Genomic DNA, 21,426 nt, shown 5'->3' with positions numbered 1-21,426 from the left:
GCACAGCACTAAATTATGCACATGCATCCAACCCTGCACATGAACATGTGCGTTCACACACAGTTCACGCTGCCGTTTTTCTCCCTGCCTGACCGAGCCGATGACTTGATGACTTCCCACGCCTGCCTCCTCTACTGCTTACCTCATCTCTACACAGTGAGCCTCCACATGCCACGGCACAGCTACATACTACAGCAATGGGCAACCTGCTGTTCCATCAACACCATCAGAAAAGCGTGGGCTGGGGACCCTGCCATCCTGGCACCGTGGGATGATGGACGGACACCGCTCTCTCCCCCACCTCCTGTTTTTCTATTTTATTGAGGAACTGAGGTCCCTTCTAAGTCTCTGAACATCCCAGCTCAGAGCACCACCTCACTCCCATCTGGCTGACAGGTGAACAGTGACACCCTGGCTCCGGCCCCAGTCTGTTCTCAGTAAGCCAGAAAGCCAAGGCAAAAGCACATGGGGACTCTGCCCCTCCCTGCTCTCAATACAGCCCAATTCCCCTTAGCGGGGGCCTCTGGCAAGCCCCCTCCCCACAAAATGGCTTGTGCTTTTACTTTCATTTTTTCCTGAAAATTACAACCCACTCTAGATGGCAGAGTCCCTGGGGAGGGCTGCTGACCTGGAGAGAGGGCAGAGCCTCCTCAGGTTTCTTCTCAGAACATTCCTGCTTCACTGTGGTAATTATTATTTTCCAAAGGTCAGCCCCCCTCACCTTCCGCTGTCCCTCTTCACAATGGGTCTCCTTCACCCGGCTCCGGGACCTCAGACACTGTCTGGTTGCCATGGAAACCCCCAGGAGGGGAAAAGCAACCTGATGCCAGTGACACATGGAGGCTCCTTATTCATTCCCAGGGACGTTCACACTGGAATCCTTCCTGGGCTGAGAGGCCTGTGCCTGAACTGGCTGGCCTCCCACTGGCCTCTAGTAATCCTCCAGAGAACTCCCTTAACATGGTTTGGAAGAGCCAGGCACCCCAAATGAAGCAGAAACCCAGAAGGGAGCAGGGGCTCCCTGCCTGTGCCCTTTTCCCTGCCCAGTTCCCTCCAGTGCCCGTCAGGGCCCCGAGCTTGCTCAGCTGTTGGGTCTCCCCTAGGTTTGCTTCCCTGTGCTGCCACTCCTGGCCTTCTGCCCCTGCCAGGCCTATGGTATATCCCCGTCTTCTTCTCTGTCCACCTTTCCCCACTCCAAAGTTGTAACTGGATCTCCCACATTTTATCTTCTGTCTTACTTTCCCTCCAGGTGAGACTGCGAGTGTCTGGCTTTTTGCCCTGCCTGGATGGAGGGGCCAGTGGGGGGGGGGGGGTGGGGAGCTACTTCTCAGAAGGGAGCAGGTGGTTGTTGAGGGAGCAATGAGCAAGGGTTACGGGGAAAGGACAGCTTCTCAGCACCCAGAAATTCCTGACTGGACAACAGGGCACGTACCTTGGCTCCAGGAGCACCAGGGAAGCCAGGACCACCAGCAGGACCGACAGGACCCTGGAGAGAGTAGGCGGATGAGAAGAGAGGTGAATGCCAGTTCTGGCCTCCAAAGCGAGCCACCCCCACACCTCACACTCCTTCCCTCCTCTGTACTGATTTCACTCCATATCCATTGTGGCTAAAAGGCCTTGGATGAAAATTGTCCCCATTGCCAGCGTCCCCAGGAAACTTTGCCTGGCTTCAGAAGGCAAAGCAAGTTTCTGACTACATCTGTGGTGAGAAGCAGAAACTCCTTTGACCTCCCTCCTCTAAAAAGACTGCTGAAAGGATGGCTGAGGAAAATGAGCCCATGCTTCAAAGCTTGTTATCGATATGCTCAATTGATATCTACAAACTTCTTCTCTTTCCTCCCCCTTTCCAGTAGACATCGGAGTGCTGTTGTGGTTGCACCCAATACGCCCTGCAGACTGCCTTGGGCTGCTTAACGGGACTTAAAGCACAGCAACAATGACCTGCTGAGGATGAAATGAACTTACCGGAGGCCCTGCGGGGCCTGGCTGACCATCGTTGCCTCGGGCACCCTGTGAGCAAGAAGGAAGTGACCATGAGAGGTGCCCACAGGCCCTGTCCGTCCCTGCTCCCAGCCCACCCTTACAGAAAACGAAGGACACACTGTGCCTGGGGTGTCCCAGGGCAGAGCACGAGGATGGCGAGGTGTGGGCTGCAGTTTTGGTGTCTGTGTGAGTGGGTGGCCAGAGGGCAGTAATGGGCTTCTTCTAATCTTTTTTTTGTTGTTTTTGAGACGGAGTCTGGCTCTGTCTCCAGGCTGGAGTGCAGTGGTGCGGTCTTGGCTCACTACAACCTCCACCTCTCAAGTTCAAGCAATTCTGCCTCAGCCTCCTGAGTAACTGGGATTACAGGCATGTGTCACCACACCTGGCTAATTTTTTTATTGTTATTTTTAGTAGAGACTGGGTTTTGCTATGTTGGCCAGGCTGGTCTGGAACTCCTGACCTCAGGTGATCCACCCGCCTCAGGCTCCCAGGGTGCTGGGATTACAGGCGTGAGCCACCGCACCTGGCCCCTAATCTTAAACAAAGCTTAAATCATTTCCTCTTTTCTTCAACTTCAGTTCAGACCCCAAACATCCGTAACTTCAAGGCCAAGTGATCATTTAAAGACTGAGAGAATTGAGTGTAAGGAAATGAAACAGCGAGGCAACCATGTGGACTCAGTGCTTCCTGCCTGCTCAGGGGTAAGTGCTTTCAAGGCTTGGTTAACCTCTGTGGTTAAGGCTTGGTTAAGGCCTCCTCTTGGTTGACTCCAGGTTGCCTCTTCCTCTGGCCCATCCCCAGACAGCCTGCTCTTACGGAAAACAAAGATGCCCACAGGACGTCTACCACTGGCTCCCTGATGGGGCAGGGCACCAGCCACAGCTCAAACACTACATCTGAGCTCAAGCCCTAAGAGGCTTTGGCTTACAAAGCAAGGCAAGGTTGCCAGCTCCTTCTCTAGGACTGGACTTGGAGGGGGAGGGTTTTTTCTGCCAAGTTTGTGGTGGCACCCCTCAAATGCTCTCTCAAGGTTCCTTAAGGCCCAGGGAACTCTTTACCAAAAGTCTGAGGGCCACAGGCTGGGTGGAGCTGGGCCTAGGGCCTGACTGAGCAGGTCAGGGGGGTACCTTTTCCTGCTGAGTCCTGCCTGCCAGTCTCTGCCTCTCCTTAGAAGCTAAAGAAGGATGCTTTAGGGGGAGCTCGTGTTTTAAATACAACTCAACTCTTCTTCCTGGCTGGGGTCCATTTCTTCTAACGGGGACTCTCCAGATTGGCATTTAAGAGGAAAGCAAGAGAAAACTTAGAAAAAATGTCAGCAGGAACATAAAGCTTCAGGATTGGCCACAGCCCCTCTGGGCTGGCCTGGCTGCTTCGGGAAGCTGTTCCTTGGGGAGCTCTGGAGCACCCTCTCCCCAGGGGTCAGCCAGCAGGAGGGCCCAGCCTGGGCCTGAGTGAAAGGGAGCTGCCACGCTGCTCTGAGAGGCCAGAACTAGGCTGACATCTGCCACCTCTCCCTGCAGCAAGTCTGGAGAGAGGACACAGGCCCAAGGGAGGGCACATGACCACAGCAGGCAGACGCCAACCCAGCCCAGTCTCCAGGCCAGCCTTGACACTAGATCAGCACTTGGATCTCCATGAGCCCACCCCGTGTCTGGGGCCTGCACACCCCGGACACTGCACAGCCCCCTTCTGGAAGTCAAGGCTGAGAAGGCTGCTGGGACACCACAGAGCAGAGGCCTCGCAGAGCAGACTCCAGAGAGGAGTCTGATGGGAGGGGAGAGGGAGGAGGAGCAAAGAAGGGCTCAAAAGCAACGTTGTCAATCTTCTAAGCCAAATCCTACACACGCTGCCAGCCTAACTACCGTGCGGACAGGAACCAACAAAGAGAACCAAGAAGCAGGGCGGCTGTGCCCAGGAAGGAGGGAACAAGGACAGGAGATGGAGCTTGTCTTTAGCCCATGCAGACTAGGGCCACCGCAGCTCTGAGCCTCGCTAAAAGGCCACAAGCCAGCGTCCTGCTAATCTGTAGAAACGGCAGTGTTTCTTGGCAGCCCCAGTGCTCTCTAATCCCCTCACACAAAGTGACCCTGGGGCAAGGCACTTCAGCAGCTCTGGCTGACAAAGGGGGGTCGAGGCTTCTGCTTATTTCACTGATCTGCCTTTGAGGGAAACTTCTGCCAAACAGACACATTAGCTGGAAAGCAGCACAACGGAGTGAAGCTGCTTTATTTTGGCCAGCCCTGCAAGGACCTGTGAGGAGGGGCCTCAGAGCTTGGGTGTTGGGGGTATGAAATCAGCAGAAAGCATAATCTTTCTTAAACACAGCTTTCATCGCATCACTCGCCTGACCAAGCGCCTACAAGGACTCTCTATTGCTAAGGGATCAGAGCTAAACGCCTCTGTCTGGCACCCTGCACCCTCCATCAGCTGCCAATCCCCTCACCCTTAATTTCCCACATTAACTAGAGGCCACCAGAGTCTAAGGCTGCAAGGCACCATTTATCTTAAGCTATTTCACCTTTCTGTGTCTCGGTTTTTTCATCCGTAAAATGGGGAGAAGAATAGAACCACCTCTCAGGATATGGAGGAAGATGAGATGAAGTAAAGCATATAGGGTATTAAACACAGGAAGTGCCTATGGAATGGTGGCCCCTGGTACTATAGCATAACATCCCTTGCAGCAGCAGCCAGCATACAGCCCTGTGAGCTGATGCTCACCTGTTCCACTTTTCTAGGGCATTTGAGCAACCAGGAAGAACAGAGAGTAGCACAGTGGTGCTATAGCCAGCTAAGTCTGTCTGTAAACTCCAGCTGGATTGCCCAGGGAGTGGGTGGTGGTTGTTGAAGGGATTACCTGATAATCTGGACTGGTTAAGAGAATCATGCTTTCACCCATCGACCCTCCCATTCCTATCCTTCCTCCTTCAACTGTGCAGACTCAGCCTGGGAAGTTTTGATGGGCACACTGGGGGTGAATTCTTAAGGGATAACAATACTCCCTATGCCTCACAGGGTTGTTTCGAGGGTCAAGAGAAACAAACCTGTAAACTCTAAAGTGCTCGGCAAATGGTGGTGTTTGGCTTTGTCAATTACTCACCGCAGCGCCAGCAGGGCCAGTCCGTCCTCTTTCACCAGGCAGGCCACGAGGACCCTGGAACACACACCAGGACAGCCTAAGCATGAGTTGGCTTTACGGTGCTCAGGGTGACCATTTCTACCTGCAGGCCCTTTGCGGATAACAGAGGAGAGGGAGGATGGCCACACCCAGGAAAACAAGGACCTCCTGATGGTGCTGGCTCCTTGACTAGCCAGGATGCCTCAGATCACACCCAACAGTTTTCTCCACAGGCGGAACACACGAATGTTCCTGTTGCTACCTATTGGGAACCTTTGTTACAAGCACACCTTGCTCCTTGCAGTAGATGAGCTTGACAAAATGTTGAGACTCAACAGAATTTTTTAAAATGGGAGCATCTTTAGTGTGATAACATGGCTATCTTAAGGAAATGTTGGTGAAATCTTGAACAAATCATCTGTCTAATACATTTTGCTTTTTGCTCACAATCAGATGAAATCTACAACACAGAATATGAACTTTGCACAAAGGGAGCTCTTTGCAGCCATCTGATAGTCTGAAGAGTCTTTGATAAACCTTCCTGGAGGGTGTCCATACTTACCATTGGGCCCGGAGATCCGTTCTCACCCGGGGAACCACTCTCACCCTAGAAAAATGATGCACAAGGTCAGTGTCTGGGACCCCATTCTTGGCCGCCAGCAAACTCCTAGGGAAGATGCCAAAAGCCCTGGTCATCTCAGCTCGCACTGACACAAACTTCAGTCCTGTGAGGGACAATGCCCTGAGCTCTCCAGGCCTGCTGTTGGCCCATCAGGATGTAGGGCTGGTGTTCCCAGCCAAGGCTGTTCTGAGGAGCTAGTTCCACTGAGCTCCACAGTGTCTCCCTGGCTAGGAAGAGGGGCTCCTCATTGTCTCCCTCCTCCCCATCCCATTGTACTTTCTGGCCTCTCACCTTCACACCAGGAGCACCCGCCTCTCCCTTAGCACCGTCCAGGCCTGGATAACCCTAGGGAACAAGAGAAAATGTTCAATCAGACTTCTGGGAAACCTAAGTTGGAAGAAATGCACGCACCCCAAAGTGCTTTTCTCTCCCACCAGGCATCTCTTCCTTCCAACCTTCTCACCCGTGATACTTACTCTGTGACCTTTGACACCAGGAAGGCCTGGGGTTCCTGGGAAACCACGAGCACCCTGCAATCCAAAGTGGAGGTGTTCAGAGCACAGAGTAAAATAACAGTGGAAAGCTGCCCTGGGCTGCAGGAGGGCCTCCAGCTCCCTTGGGCCACCAGGGCGTTGTCTCGAATCCCCACACTTGGACAGCTCTTTCTGTAAAACCCAGACCACCCCTCCCCGTACCCCCCATTTTATGCAAAGTGGTATAAATAACAACTGCCCAGCCTCCCTCATGAGAGCCTGAGTGGAAATTACAAACATGGTCGTGATAAATATAGGGGCTACTGGTGTTTCATCTCAGAAGTGACCTCATTGAACTGGATGCACTGTGTTTAAGGCCACAGGGAGGGAGACGCTAGGAAAGATGCCTGAGGCTGGGAAAGGTGGCGTTTACCTGAGGACCAGGCGGACCCCTTTCACCAGCTTTTCCAGGTTTTCCAGCTTCACCCTGAAGGGAGACAGAGAGATATCCCAGCTTCCTCAGAGACGCAGTAGCATAGTGGGGGCACCCCAGAGGGCTTCCCTCCTTCCAGCCCTCCATGCCTTTGCCTACCGGCTCACTTATCTCCCTCACCTCCTTCAGACTCCACGTGCCTGGATGCCTTTCATGGGTCACCATTTATTCTTTTGGACACATGCATAGCCCATGGGCAAGCTCCTCTGTCCTCACCAGCCTCCAACTTCCCCTGAGAGGCTTTTTCTCTCCTCTCCTAGGTTCTGCTGACTGTATGTGCTCTCCCTAACCTCAAGAGACTTTTACTGTCTAATGCAATTCATAAAAATAGCACAAGAGTGCCAACTCTTGTCTCTTCATTTCGTTTGCATCCTTTGTAGACATCCTGACTCAGGCTGTGCTTTTTCTAACTCATTTACAATTAAGATAATGCTGGGTTGTTGAACGCTTCTTTCTTTGTTTTTCCTTCTCTACATCTTTCTGCCTTGTATTTTTTCTCTCCCTTCTCTCATTTCTCAATTTCCCTTCCTGGGGCTAATGATGTTTTAATTATTTGTCTTCCCCTTGGATCCAAAGCAGTCCCCAGGGAACTTGCCAGCACAGTCACAGTGGCCATATAGATAGGAGATGGCGTCAGGGTTTGGGACTGCCCAGTCTTGCTCCTCAAGACACCTCCACCCTGGGTGCCTCCCTGTCACTCCCCAAGCACACACCCTCTCCAGGCCCTTTCAAAGGAGGCAGCTCCTCATTTGTCTACTCGTGTATACTCACATCATCACCAGGCTTTCCAGGGGGACCAGGAGGACCACGGGGACCCATGGGACCCTACAAACAAAGGAAGATAGTGTAAGAGATGGCTAGAGTGGGAAGACACCTAAGCAATGGACAAAACTTTGACATTGTAGTTTTGGAAGCCAGTTCTTCTATGAAGAAGAAAGATGGGAAGGTCAGAGCAAAGGTGCAGAGATCATAGTGGGAGGCAGCAGATAGCACAGGCTGGGGTGACCCGGAAAGGGGGCTGTTAGGACAGAGTCCCTGGTGGTCCTTGCCACATTGGGCTGTCTGTCAGAGTTCCTCCACAGCTAGGAAGTGACATCTGAATTTCCTTGGGGCCACCGACTGTGGGAAAGAGCTGGGCAGAGCCTGGGAGGGACAGCAGCTGCGGTCCTAGTGGTCTATCATTAGAGGCTCCCCCAGAGAAGGGACAGGGCCGTGCTGGTACTCACAGAGACACCAGGTTCACCAGGTTCACCAGGATTGCCTTGAAATCCTTGAGGCCCCTAAAAAGTAAAATGAGGATACCAGGTCAATCCCTATAAACTGCTAAAACATCATAGTGCTTGGGAATCATCTGCGACACAATGGAGGCAAAAAGACTTGCAGATACTTACAGGAGCACCTGCAGGGCCTGGAGGTCCTCGAGGTCCCATGGGGCCCTGCATCGGAACAGAAAATGAGCGGTTTACTGCACATGCTTCCTCAGTGGCCTCCAGTGTGCCATCTTCTCCCAGCCAACAGCCCGGGCAAAGGACAAGAAGTTACTCTGTGGGCAAGGGGCCTAGAGTGGCTTCTCCCTCTCATTTCCCACTCCCCACGCAACACTCTATTTTTATTTACAGGCACCATTTGGACAGAAAAGCTGGCCTTGCTTTCTCCTGGACAGCAGCCATGTTTACTAAAGGCTGAGTTTCATTTAGCATGTGCCAAGTCAGAGCTGCGGGCTGAGATTTCCTGCTGGAAGTCTGTGGATGCTGGAGAACAGTAGCTGCTGTCTGCATTCTTCAGTTCTCATTCCAAGAGCAATAGCAACTGGCCTTCTAACAGATCAGCCTATATGCATCTCCCCGTCTTCATTCTTCTTAGTCACTCCAGCGCATCATTAAAAGTGGCATCCATTGCCATTAAAAACCAAATGCTTTGGGCTAGCTGAATGGGAGGTTACATAACTACGGAGGAGAGCCACTCTAAGCAATTATCTGTAAAGCAGAGGTTGTCAGACTCTCTGGCTCTGCTAAGGGCCACCTCCTGCCATTTCGGTTGCAAAGAACTAGTGTCTTTTCTTACCATTGGTCCTTGCATTACTCCCAACTGGGCGCCACCAGCCTTTTCATCAAATCCTCCAGCCATCTGGGCAGCAAAGTTCTGCAAAGAAACCCAACAACATTAGGAGGTTGAAAGGCACTAGGTCTTCCCTACTTGGCTAGGTAAGCTCTATATGGATACAAAGAACTCCACTGAGATAAACTCTGATTGTTGGAGACTAACCTATCATTGATCAGAATTACCACTGATGCCTGGAAAGTAATTTTGGGAATGGATTATTAGATGACAGTGGCAAAGTCATTTCACTGGAAGGGAAAGTGTTATTTGAGGAAGTATCAGTTCCTTGCATTTCATTTTATAAAATTATTTTTATGCTCTAAAATATGACAGATGTTATTTAACATATATGGAGAAACATAACCAAACCTTCTAAGGGTGTTATTTATTCTTTAAGACTTTAGTGCCCAGCAAAAGACTAAAATCAACAGTCTTGGAATATTTCAGCAAGAGATGTAGTAGGCATCTGTGAGCCCATTTGAGTTTAAGAATTTAAAATACAGCAAACATCAAAATAGCAAACCTGCAAAAACTAGGCAATCATATAATTTGTTGATTGGTTTGATTCCAAAATTGACTTTAGCCACACACCTTCACTCAGTGGAGCTCTTTCATGAGAGTAAATAGTTGCTTGGAATGTACTTGGCAAGAACCAAGGATAAATGTCTTCCAAGGACAGTGGTCACTCGTCTTCCAGGGAAATACAAGTGCCCAGTCATCCTTCCTCCTATCCCTTACACCCACCCCCCAGCATCAACTACATGGTACAGATGCCAGGAAGCCAGGTAATGAGGACTTTCTTTATAGAATCCCAGTTAGTGAAAAAAGCCAGCCCTTAGCACCACAGTCTCATGTCTAATATGTGACTCTTCTAAATTACAGGCCTGAGGGCAAAGCCCATGGACAGGCTATGTACACACTGCTGGCAGCCCTGGGAGCCAGCCAGGTAAGTGCAAGCAGCAATTTAAAAGCCACATTTCTGGAGGGACAGCCTGAAGGAATGGGAAGTAAGGATACTTACTCCACCAAGACCAGGGGGACCAGGGGGGCCGGGAGGACCAGGGGGGCCAGGATTTCCAGGGGTCCCAGGTTCTCCATCTCTGCCACGAGGTCCAGGGGCACCCTTGGCATAAAGAGAAAAAGGCATCAATGGGAAGCAGTGTTTCTCCAAGAGCCATCTGTCCCTTGGCTGCTGTTTAAGAGGTGACCAGGCCCTTAAACACGTGGTGGGGCCTTGGGGGACCTGGGAAGTCCACCAGGGTCAAGCAGCATTGCTTTTTACTCACTTTTTCACCTTTGTCACCACGATCCCCTCTGGGTCCTTGTTCCCCTGCAGGTCCCTGAAGGTAAAGAACATGGTAAGATGACAGCAAGGCCAGGAGCCTGCAGATCAGTAACTTGCGCGCAGCAAGGAAGGGATGGAGAAAGGGATTTCTCCCTCTCTTACCTGAGGCCCAGGAGGTCCTTTGGGTCCTACAATCTGTGAGAGAGAGCCCCACAGGATGGTAAGTTAGAGGAGAGCACAAGGAAATGACCCATTTAGAGCAGCAGCTGCAATACCGGGTGAGAATAATTTGCACTTACATCCTTGATGTCTCCAGGTTCTCCTTTCTGTCCCTGAAACATGAAACATTCACAGGATTAAGCTGAGTAAGCCCACTAAGCCCCTAGTCTAAAACCCTGCCAGCAGCCCCTGTGTTGAGGTGCCCTCTGAAACAGATATCTTCTGATGTCTAAAAAATCACAGACTGGATTAACATAGCATTGCTTTTGAAGCAGGAAATATAAAGCCAAAAAAATATGAAAAAAGAAAAAGAAGAAAGCCCTTACCTTTGGTCCTGGTTGCCCTGCAAGGGAAAAAATATAGAGAAGAAGAAGGTAAGAATCTTGAGATGGAAAAATACCTATTCTTGTCACTCAAACACTCATTAGATCAAACAAGTAAAAGGACACAACCAAGGAAGGCGGCAGCTTCCTGTGACTCCACTGAACCCCTCTGTTGGGGTGTTAGGGCCACTGTGGCCCTGGGGTTGCTGAGGTCCCGTGAGGAATGGAGGTGACCCAGACTTTGTTATTCAAAAAGCAGGCAGCATGCAAAAGAAAGGAGCAAGGGCAGCACAAAAAGGCAATGAAGAGCTCAAGATCTAATCAGCCACAAGAAGGAAAGCACAGATTCAGTCTCTCTTCCCCCCACAGGGTAGGGAGCCCTTCCCGAACCCCAAGCCCTCCCAGAGGAAGAGTTAGGTACTTAGAAAGGTCTTACATTAGAGCCGGGTCTCCTTGAAGCAAGCACAAATAAAAACACAAAAACAGCAAGGCATATGAGTTATGAAGAGCATCGGAGCATCATAGCCTGTGCCATCCCCAGTCAATAACCTCTCCTTCACAGTAGCAGCAAAATAGTAAAGGCAATCAACACTTCGCTCACATGGGCCCCTCAGAAAGGATCTGGGAATCTGCACATTAGGGAGCCAGTGTTGGTGAAGTGTTAAGGAAAGGCAGCTTCTCACTTCCCTTGCCACGGCCTTCTCTACTTCAGCAGGAAGGGGATAGCAAGAACTACCCAAAAAACCTACACAAGTGTCCCCACTCACTCTGCAGGGAGATAGGACATCTGTATGAATGCTGGGAAGGGGTCACCTGCACATATATCATCCACCAGCACTGGATCTAACTGGGAGTTTATAACCACCCACTACAGTGCAGACACATGGGGCTCTGTCTCCACCCGTCCCCACTAGAACTCCCAAAGCCTAGCCCTTCCCTCTCCTATTATTTTGCTTCTGAATTAATGGTCAACTCCAAGAGAGGTAATAGCAGAGAGGAAACTACCACCAATGTTCCATAACTCAAAGAGGGAGCCTCTGCCCCTGCAGTCTCCCCACTAGCTGGCAGAGCTTTCTCCACACTGAAGACCACATACATAGAAGTCTTCTAAGGAGAAGACAAGGTGTAGGTGGCAGAGGAGGAATTAATTCGTGGATTGGCCAGACAGAGCATTTGCTCTAGTAATTTGCAGAGATGATTTCAGAGAGGACTTTTTTTTTTTTTTGTAGAATCACATCTGTCCTTCATGTGTCTTGGAAGCAAATGTTTTTGGAGATGTTGGGCAAAGAAGGACCTCTCTAGTGTCTCAGGCTCGTTCACTCAGTTTCAACCTGCAAGTGAGAAGTGGCCTTTCCTTTCTACCCCAGCTACCAGGTCCCATGGATAACTAGCCCCTCTGCTTTGCAGAGACGACCAGTATCTATAGGAGCATGTTTGCAGTGCTTGCAAGTAATTTATTTATGTTGAACAGGAAATAAATAAATTACAACCACTGGCAGTGGCGAGGTCAGTTGGGCAGATGGGGCAGCACTCTCCGAAGGGGATCTCAGGGCTGAGGCAGTCTTTCACGTCTTCACAGATTATGTCGTCGCAGAGGACAGTCCCAGTGTCACAGACACAGATCCGGCAGGGCTCCGGCTTCCAAACATCCTTATCATTATACCTCTGCCCATCCTGCACACAGCTGCCAGCCTCCTCTGCACCAAGGGTGGGGAGGGAGAAGCAGAGAGCCAAGGGAAGGAGGGGGTGGGGAGCCAGAGAGAAAAAGAGAGAGGTTGCAGTCAACTTGACAGAATTCAAATGCTGAAGAATGTAGGCTGGGGCCACCTGGACATATAGAACTTAAAAATTATTTTCCTAAAACATCATTGATTTTTCCATGTATTCAACAAATATTTATTATGCACCTTGCACCATGTTGTCTATTCACCAGTGAAAATCTTGACCCAGCAATGAAGGTGGGGGGTTACTATACTATATTCTCTTTACCCACCTAATACGGGGGAGACCAGGTGATGGAGTGGGTGGAGGGAGTTGGAGGGTGAGCGGAAGGGAGGAGACAAGATATTCTGAATAGGAATTCTGGGACTATAAAAAGAAAGGAGACAGAAAAATGGCAAGACCTCCCCTCCACCAGCCCAGGAGCAGAGAAGTCTTCTTTCTTCTGCCTTCCTCTGGGAATTATGGGATTAGATAAATACAACTGACAACTAACATTCAGAGGGAATGTAGAAAATTCTACCTACAAAAATTGGAATCTATAAGCAGTGAGGCTCCAAAAATAGGTATATAAGAAAGGGGGGTGAAAAGACGAGCTATTAGAATTAGGATCTTGTCTCATTCTTTGAACCATATTAGAATTAGGACCAATTTGGGGAGGGGGATAGACCCATTCAAACAATACACTTGGGGCTTGGGCAGGCTAATAAACTGCTTAGGAGGCCAGTGGAGCCAAAGCGCCCCCAGTGCTGACCTCCACCTGTAGCCCTGCCTGGAGAGGCCCTGCCTCCATCTGAAAACAGCACCCCAGTTTGGGGAGCAGGGGTCGTTGAATACCTGGCTAGGGCTAAGATTGGCCAGTCCAGGCCTGGCCTCCTCCAAGACTGCAGAGGAAGAATAGCAGGGACTAGTCTCCTCCACCAGCGCCCTGCCGTCTGGAATTCATGCTGCAAATGAAACCTGTGCTGACAAGAGCGCTCCTTAGCAGCCAAGGGCTGTAGAGCCCGCACCACGTGCTAGGGAGCGCCCAGCGCTGTTTTTCTCATCAAAATCCCCAAGGCAATAGCAGCAGCAGGGGATGAATAATAGGAAAGAGCCACAAACCCAGAGGGCGGAGAAAGAAACGAGCCTGCCCACTGCTCTTTAAAGAGAGTGAAAATCCAAAGATAAACGTTCCTTTTTACTTTCCCACTAGAAGAAATCCGCCTGGCCTTTGGGCAAGATAATCACCGGAGGGTGAGGGATTCCAGGGAAAATACAGAAGTTGCGGGGACACACCCGCCGTTAAAATAGCTGGAGCAGTGGAATGCAGGCGGTGAGGAAGGTGTGGGAGAGGGGGCATCGGTTAATGCGCTCCAGCCCAGACTACAGGAGAGCCCACCCTCGCCCATGAGGACCCAGGGAGGAGAGGGGGAAATGCTAGGAGAGGGGCCACTCCCCGTGCGGATCAGATTTCCCGGGGAAGGGCGGCCCGGGAAGCGCCGGCGCAGGGGCGGGGCCAGGCTGCGCTGGGTGTAAGAGCCGCTGAGTGACTCTGTGGCTGCGGCTCTGGACACGGCTCGCTCACAGACACTGGGAGAGTGAAAAGTGGGATTAAATGACTGCCCCAGAAAGGAGCCAGCGCCGTAACCGGATCCCCTAGGTGTGGACGGAGGAGCCCAGCACCACCATAATTGCTGCTCCAAAACGGCTGCCGATAGCATCCCGGCGCGCCTGATCCGGTTCCCCTCATTACCGCAGGGCCGTATAAGTGATTCTTTGTGGCAAGCCAATTAAAAAGCTACCTCTTTCGGGGAACTGTTTTGCTTCACCGCCGCTCTGCGCAGGGCTGGAGCCGAGAGGTGGCGGCGGGCGGGCACAGGGGGGCATTGTGGGAGAGGGGGTCTGGGAGTACGAGAGAACCCACTGGACCTCGTCTCTCATGAATGGGGCTTTTCTCGAGCGCACACAGAGCCCGATTCACAGGTCTCCGCGAGGAACCAGTTTAAATAAATACGGGCAGCGTTTCAGCCCCATCTGGAAGCCATCGCTGCCAATCTCCCAATGCAAACAAGCCTCACAAAGGAGGATTGAGATCTCTCCCCTGAGCCAGGGGCACTTTCGGAGGCGAGGGCTCTGAAATGCAGATGAGGGTCAAAGACGCCGCCGCCAATAAGTTTCTCAAACTCGTGGAAAGATGGAGAGGAGGGGTGTGGCCGAGCTCTAGGTGTCTGACATTCCTGACGTCCACGCAGACTGCGCATTTCCCCACGTCACACCTTTGGGTCCGCTGACCCCAGGCGGGGGAAGTTATAAAAGGTGGGATGCTCCAGGGCGCAAAATCAGCCTCTCGGATGCAGAATCACACTCCCTCTGGGAGGAGGAGCGACTGGAAGGTTTGGGCCGGAGAAGCTGTGGAATCACTCCCTCCCAGGAAAGATGCGGCGATGAGAGAGCTCTACCGCCTAATTAAGCAAGCGACCCTAATACCAGATGGAGAATTTGAGAATTATTTTAAAGCCACCCAGCTAATTCCATTGCGCACTAAGGCAGGGGTCAGTCAAGAAGACAGCTTTGTGGGCGTGTACTTGTAAATTGAGTACAAAAATATAGTCAGTCTGAGTCCAGGCCACGTATAGTCACGCTGTATTCCTCAAATGCCCAGGAGAGCGCCTCCAGCTTAGCGCACTACCGGGTGACCCGGCCAGAGTCTCCTGCTCCCGGCTCCTCGCAGCTGCGCCGCAGGCTCCAGCCCTGCCCCCGCTGCGCTAATGACCGGAAAGCCCGCCTGAGCCCGCCGCCTTCCACGCTATCCCTGGAAACAGCCTGGTGGCAGGACAGGGCCCACAGAGCCTCGAAGGCAGAGAACTTTTATTCCCCCCGCCGAAGAGTTTCCCTCTGCGATTGATTTACAATCTGTAACATACAAAGACAGGGCTGGAATCCCAGCCGTCGGAAACGTGCCCAAACACGTGGAAAAAAAAATCCTCTCTACCTAATACACTTTCCAGGCTTCGTTTGTCCTGAATATAATCCCAGACAGTGGACCTTACCAAAGGAGGGGTAGAAAGGTGCAGTCCGAACAGCATTTGGACCCGACTACAAGAGCCATCTCTAACTATACCGGTTGAAATAGTTGTAGCAGTCGTAGCAATCGACCAGCCTGCTCCCCTTCCCTGACACACACATACACACACACACACGCACACACACACACACACACCACGCAGCCTGGCTCGGTGAGTTCCAGAATTTAGAAAAGTAACTCATTGTAGTACCTCGGGGCGGCGGGGAATGGGGTAAGACCGCGGGGAAGGGGGCGCTATTTTCGGGGGCATTTGAAAAGCACGGTCTGGTTGGAATGTTATCGTCTTTCAGATGGCCTCTCCTACTGGAAGTTTCTGTACCCTTTATCAGAAGAGAGGCGCAGGCGGACGGAGGGAAGTCGAGATGAGCGCTAGGGCTGCACCTTGCTCCAGGGCCAGCTGGGAGGGGGAGGGTACCCTAAAGAGGCGCTGAGGTCTCAGAGGGCCTATCGGAAGCCGTTCTTTGTGGCCTGGGATTTCAGCCCACCAGTGTCAGAGTGTTAGTCCCCTTTGTCTAACTCTGCTTTGAGCCCACCAGCCACCAAGCCTTGGACAGGCTGTGAAGTCAACCCTTTGGCGTTTGCTTGCTCCCTCGCTCGCGCTCTCTCTTTCCTACTTCACCTAAGTTCGATGAGTTGAGATCTGTTTTTGCTGAACTCGAAGTGCTTCGAAGAGGCGAGCTGTGTGCATGTGCGCCTAATTATCAAAGCTGGTGGAAAAGAGCCCATTTATATCTGTGCGCAAACTTCTCCGAGCCAACACTTTGCAAGTTCAATATTCTAGCGCAACGTAGGGACCTGCAAATACTTGCAACTGCGATGGGCACCGAGGACCCTGGGACAGAGTCCTTGATTGGCAGAACTCTTCTTGGTGAACTTCTGCGTGTCCTGTGCCTAAGTCGGCGCGCTACGACCCCGGGAGCCGTTTTAGCCTGGAGCCGCGGGCTCCAGAGCTGGAGAGGGCCGGGGAGAAGGATGCTGAGGGACGCATGGAAAGCAGGCAGGCAGGCAGGGGCGGGGGAAGACTTACGGACATCCTGGCCCTGACACCGAAGGACAGCGGCGACGAGCAGCGTCAGCAGCACCAGCGTCTGGAGAGCCCCGAGGCGAATCATGGCTCACCGCGGGGCCTGGCTGAGCCGGGCCCGGGCGGAGCGCAGCGAAACGGCAGGAGCACGGCGCGGGTCCGGGTCTCTACCGCGCCCTCATGCAGGAGGCCCTTGGAGCAGGAGGAGGAAGCGGGAGACCCGGCAGCCCAGCAGCGCTCTGCGTCTTCTCCCCGCCGCGGCGCCCGTTATATGCGCCCGGCCCCTTTCGAGGCTGGCGAACTCGCCCAAACCGCGGGCCGCCCCCTGCCCCCCGCTGGGCTGTAACCTGAACCGCCCGCCCCCGGAGCCCGCCTGGGCCCTGCCAGTGCCCGCACCTGCCCAAGCCGGACCCCCCTCTCTGGGAGTCACGCTTCCCGCCCTCCACCCCTAGTGCGCCGAGTGGCCTGATCGGGCGGGGCGCAGAGATGGCCCCTGCCCCCCAAACCCGGGGCTGCGGCGCTGCCCCACTCTGACCACAGGCGGGAAGGGTGGCCTCCGGCCCCTCCCCTCGGAGTTCTGCCGGAGTTGGAGGGGAGGGGGGTGTTTGCAGAGGCGCAGGCCGAGAGCCCTAGACCAAGGACGGAGAAGACATGGGAGGGAGGAGGGAAAGCGGTAGAAAGGAGCAGCGGAGGGCGAGGGGGCACCGCGTCAGGCGTTTGGGAGTGGGGACAGGGAGGAGCCCACAGAGATTCAGAGTCCTAAATCTTGGAGACAGGCTAGCTGAGCCAGATCTGAAGGGTTACCCCGACCTATCTTTTAGCCCTTCCCTGCAGTACCTGGTCCCCAGACTCCCACCTGGACGTTCACAGCGACTGCCCTCCACCCCTCCCCCATCCAGCTCTGCGTTGAAGGCTTCCTCTGGAGCACAGGCCGAAGTTGGCCTGAGCCGACAGCCAGGAAAAGAGCTGGTGTGTTACTGCACAGAAGAAGACCTGTGTGAAGGTGTGGGGGGCAGGGGCAGGCCCTGGGAAGGGGACTGAAAGAGCCACAGAGGACGGAGGGAGCCGAGACTAAACGGTGCAAGCTGCCTGCTGTGGGGTGACTGTCTAGCTCCAGGCTCAGACGTGGTGTCTGCTCTTCCTGGCTGGGGTCCGGGAGTCCCCCGGGGAGTGGGCACTGCCGGCCGGCGTAGAGCAGCTTTGGCCAGGGACGGTTGGTCACTGCTGCGGCCCTGGCCAGGGATCGGGGAGGCCGATCCAGCTGGCGAGTTCTGTGAGCCGGGGAGAAGCGCCAGAATTTCCCAGTCGGCCCCCTAGCCCTCCGCTTGCCGCCTCACCTCACCTTCCCCGGTGAGCGCCCTCTCTCACCTTAGCCAAACTGCCTTCTCCCCAGGGCTTAGCTGGTCTCTTCTCTTGGTCTCCGGTGCCACCTTTCATACCAGGGAGGAAACGTCCCCAAACAGACCTTCCTTTTGAGCGATATGGTCCCCCAAAGAACTATAGGCAAAATGAAACTCAGAATTTGGGGTCTGACTTAACCAGAACTTCTGCCCTCCTGGGCAGTTTTGTTTCTCTGGAGCTTTCCCCCTAGAAGCTGAGAGCGCTTGAAAGAAGCTACTTCTGGGCCTTAGGCTTCCACCAGGGGTTCTGGGACCCCATCCCTAGCCTATCATGCTTTGACACTTGTCCTGGTAGAGGCTGGAGTTCCAAGTGCTCTGGTTGGAAAGGGAAAGAACTCATTGTTGAAGGAAATGCTTCCAGGCTTTGTCCAGTCTGGATGGAGATGGGGAAGAATTCAACCAGTTTCCAGCATCTCCCCTACCTTCCACGGGCCTTGTCTGAGCCCCATTCAGGGGCTTGCATTAAGCTCTGGGCTCTTCCTCAGGCCCAATCTCTGCTAGAAGAAAGCTGGTCTCTTGCCATCAGTGCCCCATGTCCTCTTTGGGGCTCAGAAGGTTCTATATTCTCTACCTGGAAGATAGAATGACCAAATTCCACACATTTATCAAGACCTCCTAGGTTAAAGCCCCTCTGAGAAGCCTTCTCTGATATCTCTAGAACACAACGTCTCCCTGGCTTTCTGAATCCCCCTGGCATTTATAGCCTAAGCTACATATGTTTTTGTGTAGTTTTAATTTTTTCCCCTTATATCCATTGGTCTTTATCTCATCAATGAGCTTGGAAGATGCTTGGGGACAAGAACTGTGCCTAGCACAATTCTAACACATAGGAGTTAGGAAAGCCCCTGTGGACTAATAATTTAGATACAACTATAAAGCCATTTATACAACTGACTTCAAATACAAGTTGTCATAAAAATTCAACAGAAAAAAAAAAGAATTTGGGAGAACACACTAAAGTATGTGGAAAAAATCGAAGCCTAGTTCAAAATGATCTAGTTTAGTGAGTAGCAAAGTGGTACAGACTCGTTGCAAATTTATTCTTAATTTCATCCTCTAGCTCTGTGATTCATCTTTGCCAATAGACTGTGTCTACATATAAGAGCCCTTTGGATTCCTTCCAGCAATCATGGTCCATCTATGAGTACAAGTTAAGCTCTCCACCCACTGTGGGAAAATTTCTTTTCACTAGCAATGGGAATTGACATAAGAAAAATAAAATTTAAAATTTAAATTGACAAAGCCAAAATAAACTATGGAAATTATTAAAATTCTAAAGCCAACTGAACACCAACATTAATATTTTACCCATCTGTGACTCCAAACAACTAATTAAAAACCTCTAATTTGTGACTCAAACTGGAATTAGACCTATATGTGGCACACATATGCAAATCACTGATTTGGAAATTGATCGTCCAACAATCTCACTATCCATACCATACCCAAGAAACTGAAAAAAGGGGAACTAAACCACTAAATAGCCAGAATTGATGTTATATAAAGCTATGCATTTTGTGCACTGTAGAGTCCTTCTTACTCCATGTCTGCTAATTCATAGTTTAGATATTGTATTAACACGTAATGGCATCTGACCTCACCAATTAGATGCAGAAAACTAGAGGTAAGATAGGAAAGCAGCAGTTGTTGATGAAGCACAATGAGAACAGGAAAAAGGGAGAGTAAGAGAGGACACAGAAAAGCAATATGAAGTTGACACAACAAATACAAAACATGGTAGCCGAAGGTCAGTGGGGTAGGGTCAATGCCCTTACAGTCATCAATGCTTCCAGGGACTATCCCGATCTACAGCATCTGCTGTAGTCCCTGCGATTCATAATGATAAACTGAAATGTCCAATAAAATGCTGATTTAAGTTTAATGTGGTCTCTTTGAGGAGACAGGAAATGTGTATTCCATATTTGAGAAAGGTTGTAAATAAATGTTCATTCACTTAATGTGAAAAATATTCTATCATAGCAGTGTCAGACTAAGAAAATGCAGCAATTTCTGGAGCCACTGAACTGAAAACAAAGAGCTTCTGTTTTCCCCAGTTGGTAGAAGAAGAGCATCGATGGCCGAGATGAGTGTCCCACATGGCCAGCCTCACTTACACCTTTAAGTACAGCATGGGTAACTGTAGGTAGAACAGTTAGAAATTAAACAGGTACAATAGGATGCTGTGCCTCACACCTATAATCCCAGCACCTTGGGAGGCCAAGGCCAGAGGATCACTTGAGGTCAGGAGTTTGAGACCAGCATGGCCAATATGGTGAAACCCCGTCTCTACAAAAATATGAAAATTAGCTGGGTGTGGCGGTGTGCACCTGTAGTCCCTTAGGAGGCTGAGGCAGGAGAATCTCTTGGACCCGGGAGGCAGAGGTTGCAGTGAGTTGAGATTGCGCCATTGCACTCCAGCCTGGGCAACAGAGCGAGACTTCATCTCAAACAAAAGAAAGAAAGAGAGAGAGAGAGAGAAAGAAAGAAAGAAAGAAAGAAAGAAAGAAAGAAAGAAAGAAAGAAAGAAATTAAACAGATATTGAGTTCTGTTGAATTATTTGCTCACTTCAACCAATTTTGTTGTAATCTTAGTCTTTATTTCAGCCTATTCTGATTTAGAGAAGATATGTTTCTCATATTATTGAAAGTACATAGATCTATTCTTGATTTTTTATGTCACTATAAGGAAAATATTTTCCCTTAAAAAATATTTAGGTCACTTTTTACTAGTTTAATTTTATTTAAAATTAAAATCAATATACCCTTTGAATGAGGCTATATTGTCCAAAACTTATAAAGAATAGAAAACAGGGTCAATGTGTTTGGGAGAGAAACCACTGGTCTCATTCCTTGTGAAAAAAATTTCTGTTATTTATTTGCCCTATTAGATTTTGGGGAAGTACTATCCCTAACTATCAACCCAAAAATAAAACAGAAACCTATGATGTTTCAAAATTTTTCTCTTAGCTAAATACTATTTGGGTACATGAGATAGAATATGATTAGTTTATGTTTTTGTTATTCTGCCCAAATACTCTACAAAAATTAAAGAATACTTAATTTTCTTCACTGCCATCTGAAAAAACAAACAAAAAAAAAAAACAAAAAAGAAAGAAATTAAACAGTCACAATCAGTGTATCTACCCCAAGTCAGCCCAATTCAGAGAAACAGATGGATTAAATCAGCAATATTGTGTCGTGTAGACAAAATAACTATTTCACTATTTTTCTCTCTTTTATGGAGGCATTAAATTTAGACTCAGGTTGACACAGCCTTATTGGGAAAGATATTTGTAGACAGGCTGTAAAGAAAAGATATCTTTCTCTTCCTCTACACAAATCCCATTTAAAAATAGTGATAAAGTGAAGAAGGATTCACATTCCAAAGAGGTAAGCCCACCCCAAATATGGCAGGTGGTGAATGCACAGACTTCACACAGCAGCCGTGCCTGGGGGTGGTGAGCCCAGCTTACTCAGTGACACTCAGCTTCTGTTGGTTGGGCTCCGTTCAGACAGTCTTTCAAGATGTGTTTATGTTTTCCTTTGGCATTTTTGGGGCAGAGTAACAGGATCAAGACTGTCCAGGATAGGGTTTTCCAGATT

The 21,426-nt window shown here is 50.6% G+C and overlaps 1 protein-coding gene across 2 annotated transcripts in view; it reads right to left on the bottom strand.

The window, feature by feature from the left end:
* COL2A1 (collagen type II alpha 1 chain) overlaps nt 1-16,931 on the bottom strand; it is a 31,771-nt gene extending 14,840 nt beyond the window's left edge. The window contains exons 1-18 of one of the 2 annotated variants that reach the window (XM_009425516.5): nt 16,427-16,931; nt 12,101-12,310; nt 10,617-10,633; nt 10,371-10,403; nt 10,234-10,266; nt 10,073-10,126; nt 9,808-9,909; nt 8,751-8,828; nt 8,078-8,122; nt 7,913-7,966; nt 7,458-7,511; nt 6,627-6,680; nt 6,197-6,250; nt 6,012-6,065; nt 5,661-5,705; nt 5,081-5,134; nt 1,966-2,010; nt 1,433-1,486 (exon numbers count right to left, since the gene is read on the bottom strand). In XM_009425516.5, the coding sequence (XP_009423791.3) occupies nt 1,433-1,486; nt 1,966-2,010; nt 5,081-5,134; nt 5,661-5,705; nt 6,012-6,065; nt 6,197-6,250; nt 6,627-6,680; nt 7,458-7,511; nt 7,913-7,966; nt 8,078-8,122; nt 8,751-8,828; nt 9,808-9,909; nt 10,073-10,126; nt 10,234-10,266; nt 10,371-10,403; nt 10,617-10,633; nt 12,101-12,310; nt 16,427-16,511 (1,125 nt within the window). In that variant the 5' untranslated portion in view covers nt 16,512-16,931. The remainder of the gene's footprint in view (nt 1-1,432; nt 1,487-1,965; nt 2,011-5,080; nt 5,135-5,660; nt 5,706-6,011; nt 6,066-6,196; nt 6,251-6,626; nt 6,681-7,457; nt 7,512-7,912; nt 7,967-8,077; nt 8,123-8,750; nt 8,829-9,807; nt 9,910-10,072; nt 10,127-10,233; nt 10,267-10,370; nt 10,404-10,616; nt 10,634-12,100; nt 12,311-16,426) is intronic. The other variant, XM_509026.9, reaches the window with a different exon arrangement.
* Between the last annotated feature and the right edge of the window lie 4,495 nt (nt 16,932-21,426).

This window comes from Pan troglodytes, chromosome 10 (assembly GCF_028858775.2).
Source record: "Pan troglodytes isolate AG18354 chromosome 10, NHGRI_mPanTro3-v2.0_pri, whole genome shotgun sequence".
NCBI classification, from domain to species: Eukaryota; Metazoa; Chordata; class Mammalia; order Primates; family Hominidae; genus Pan; species Pan troglodytes.
This window is presented reverse-complemented; position numbering and strand designations above follow the sequence as displayed.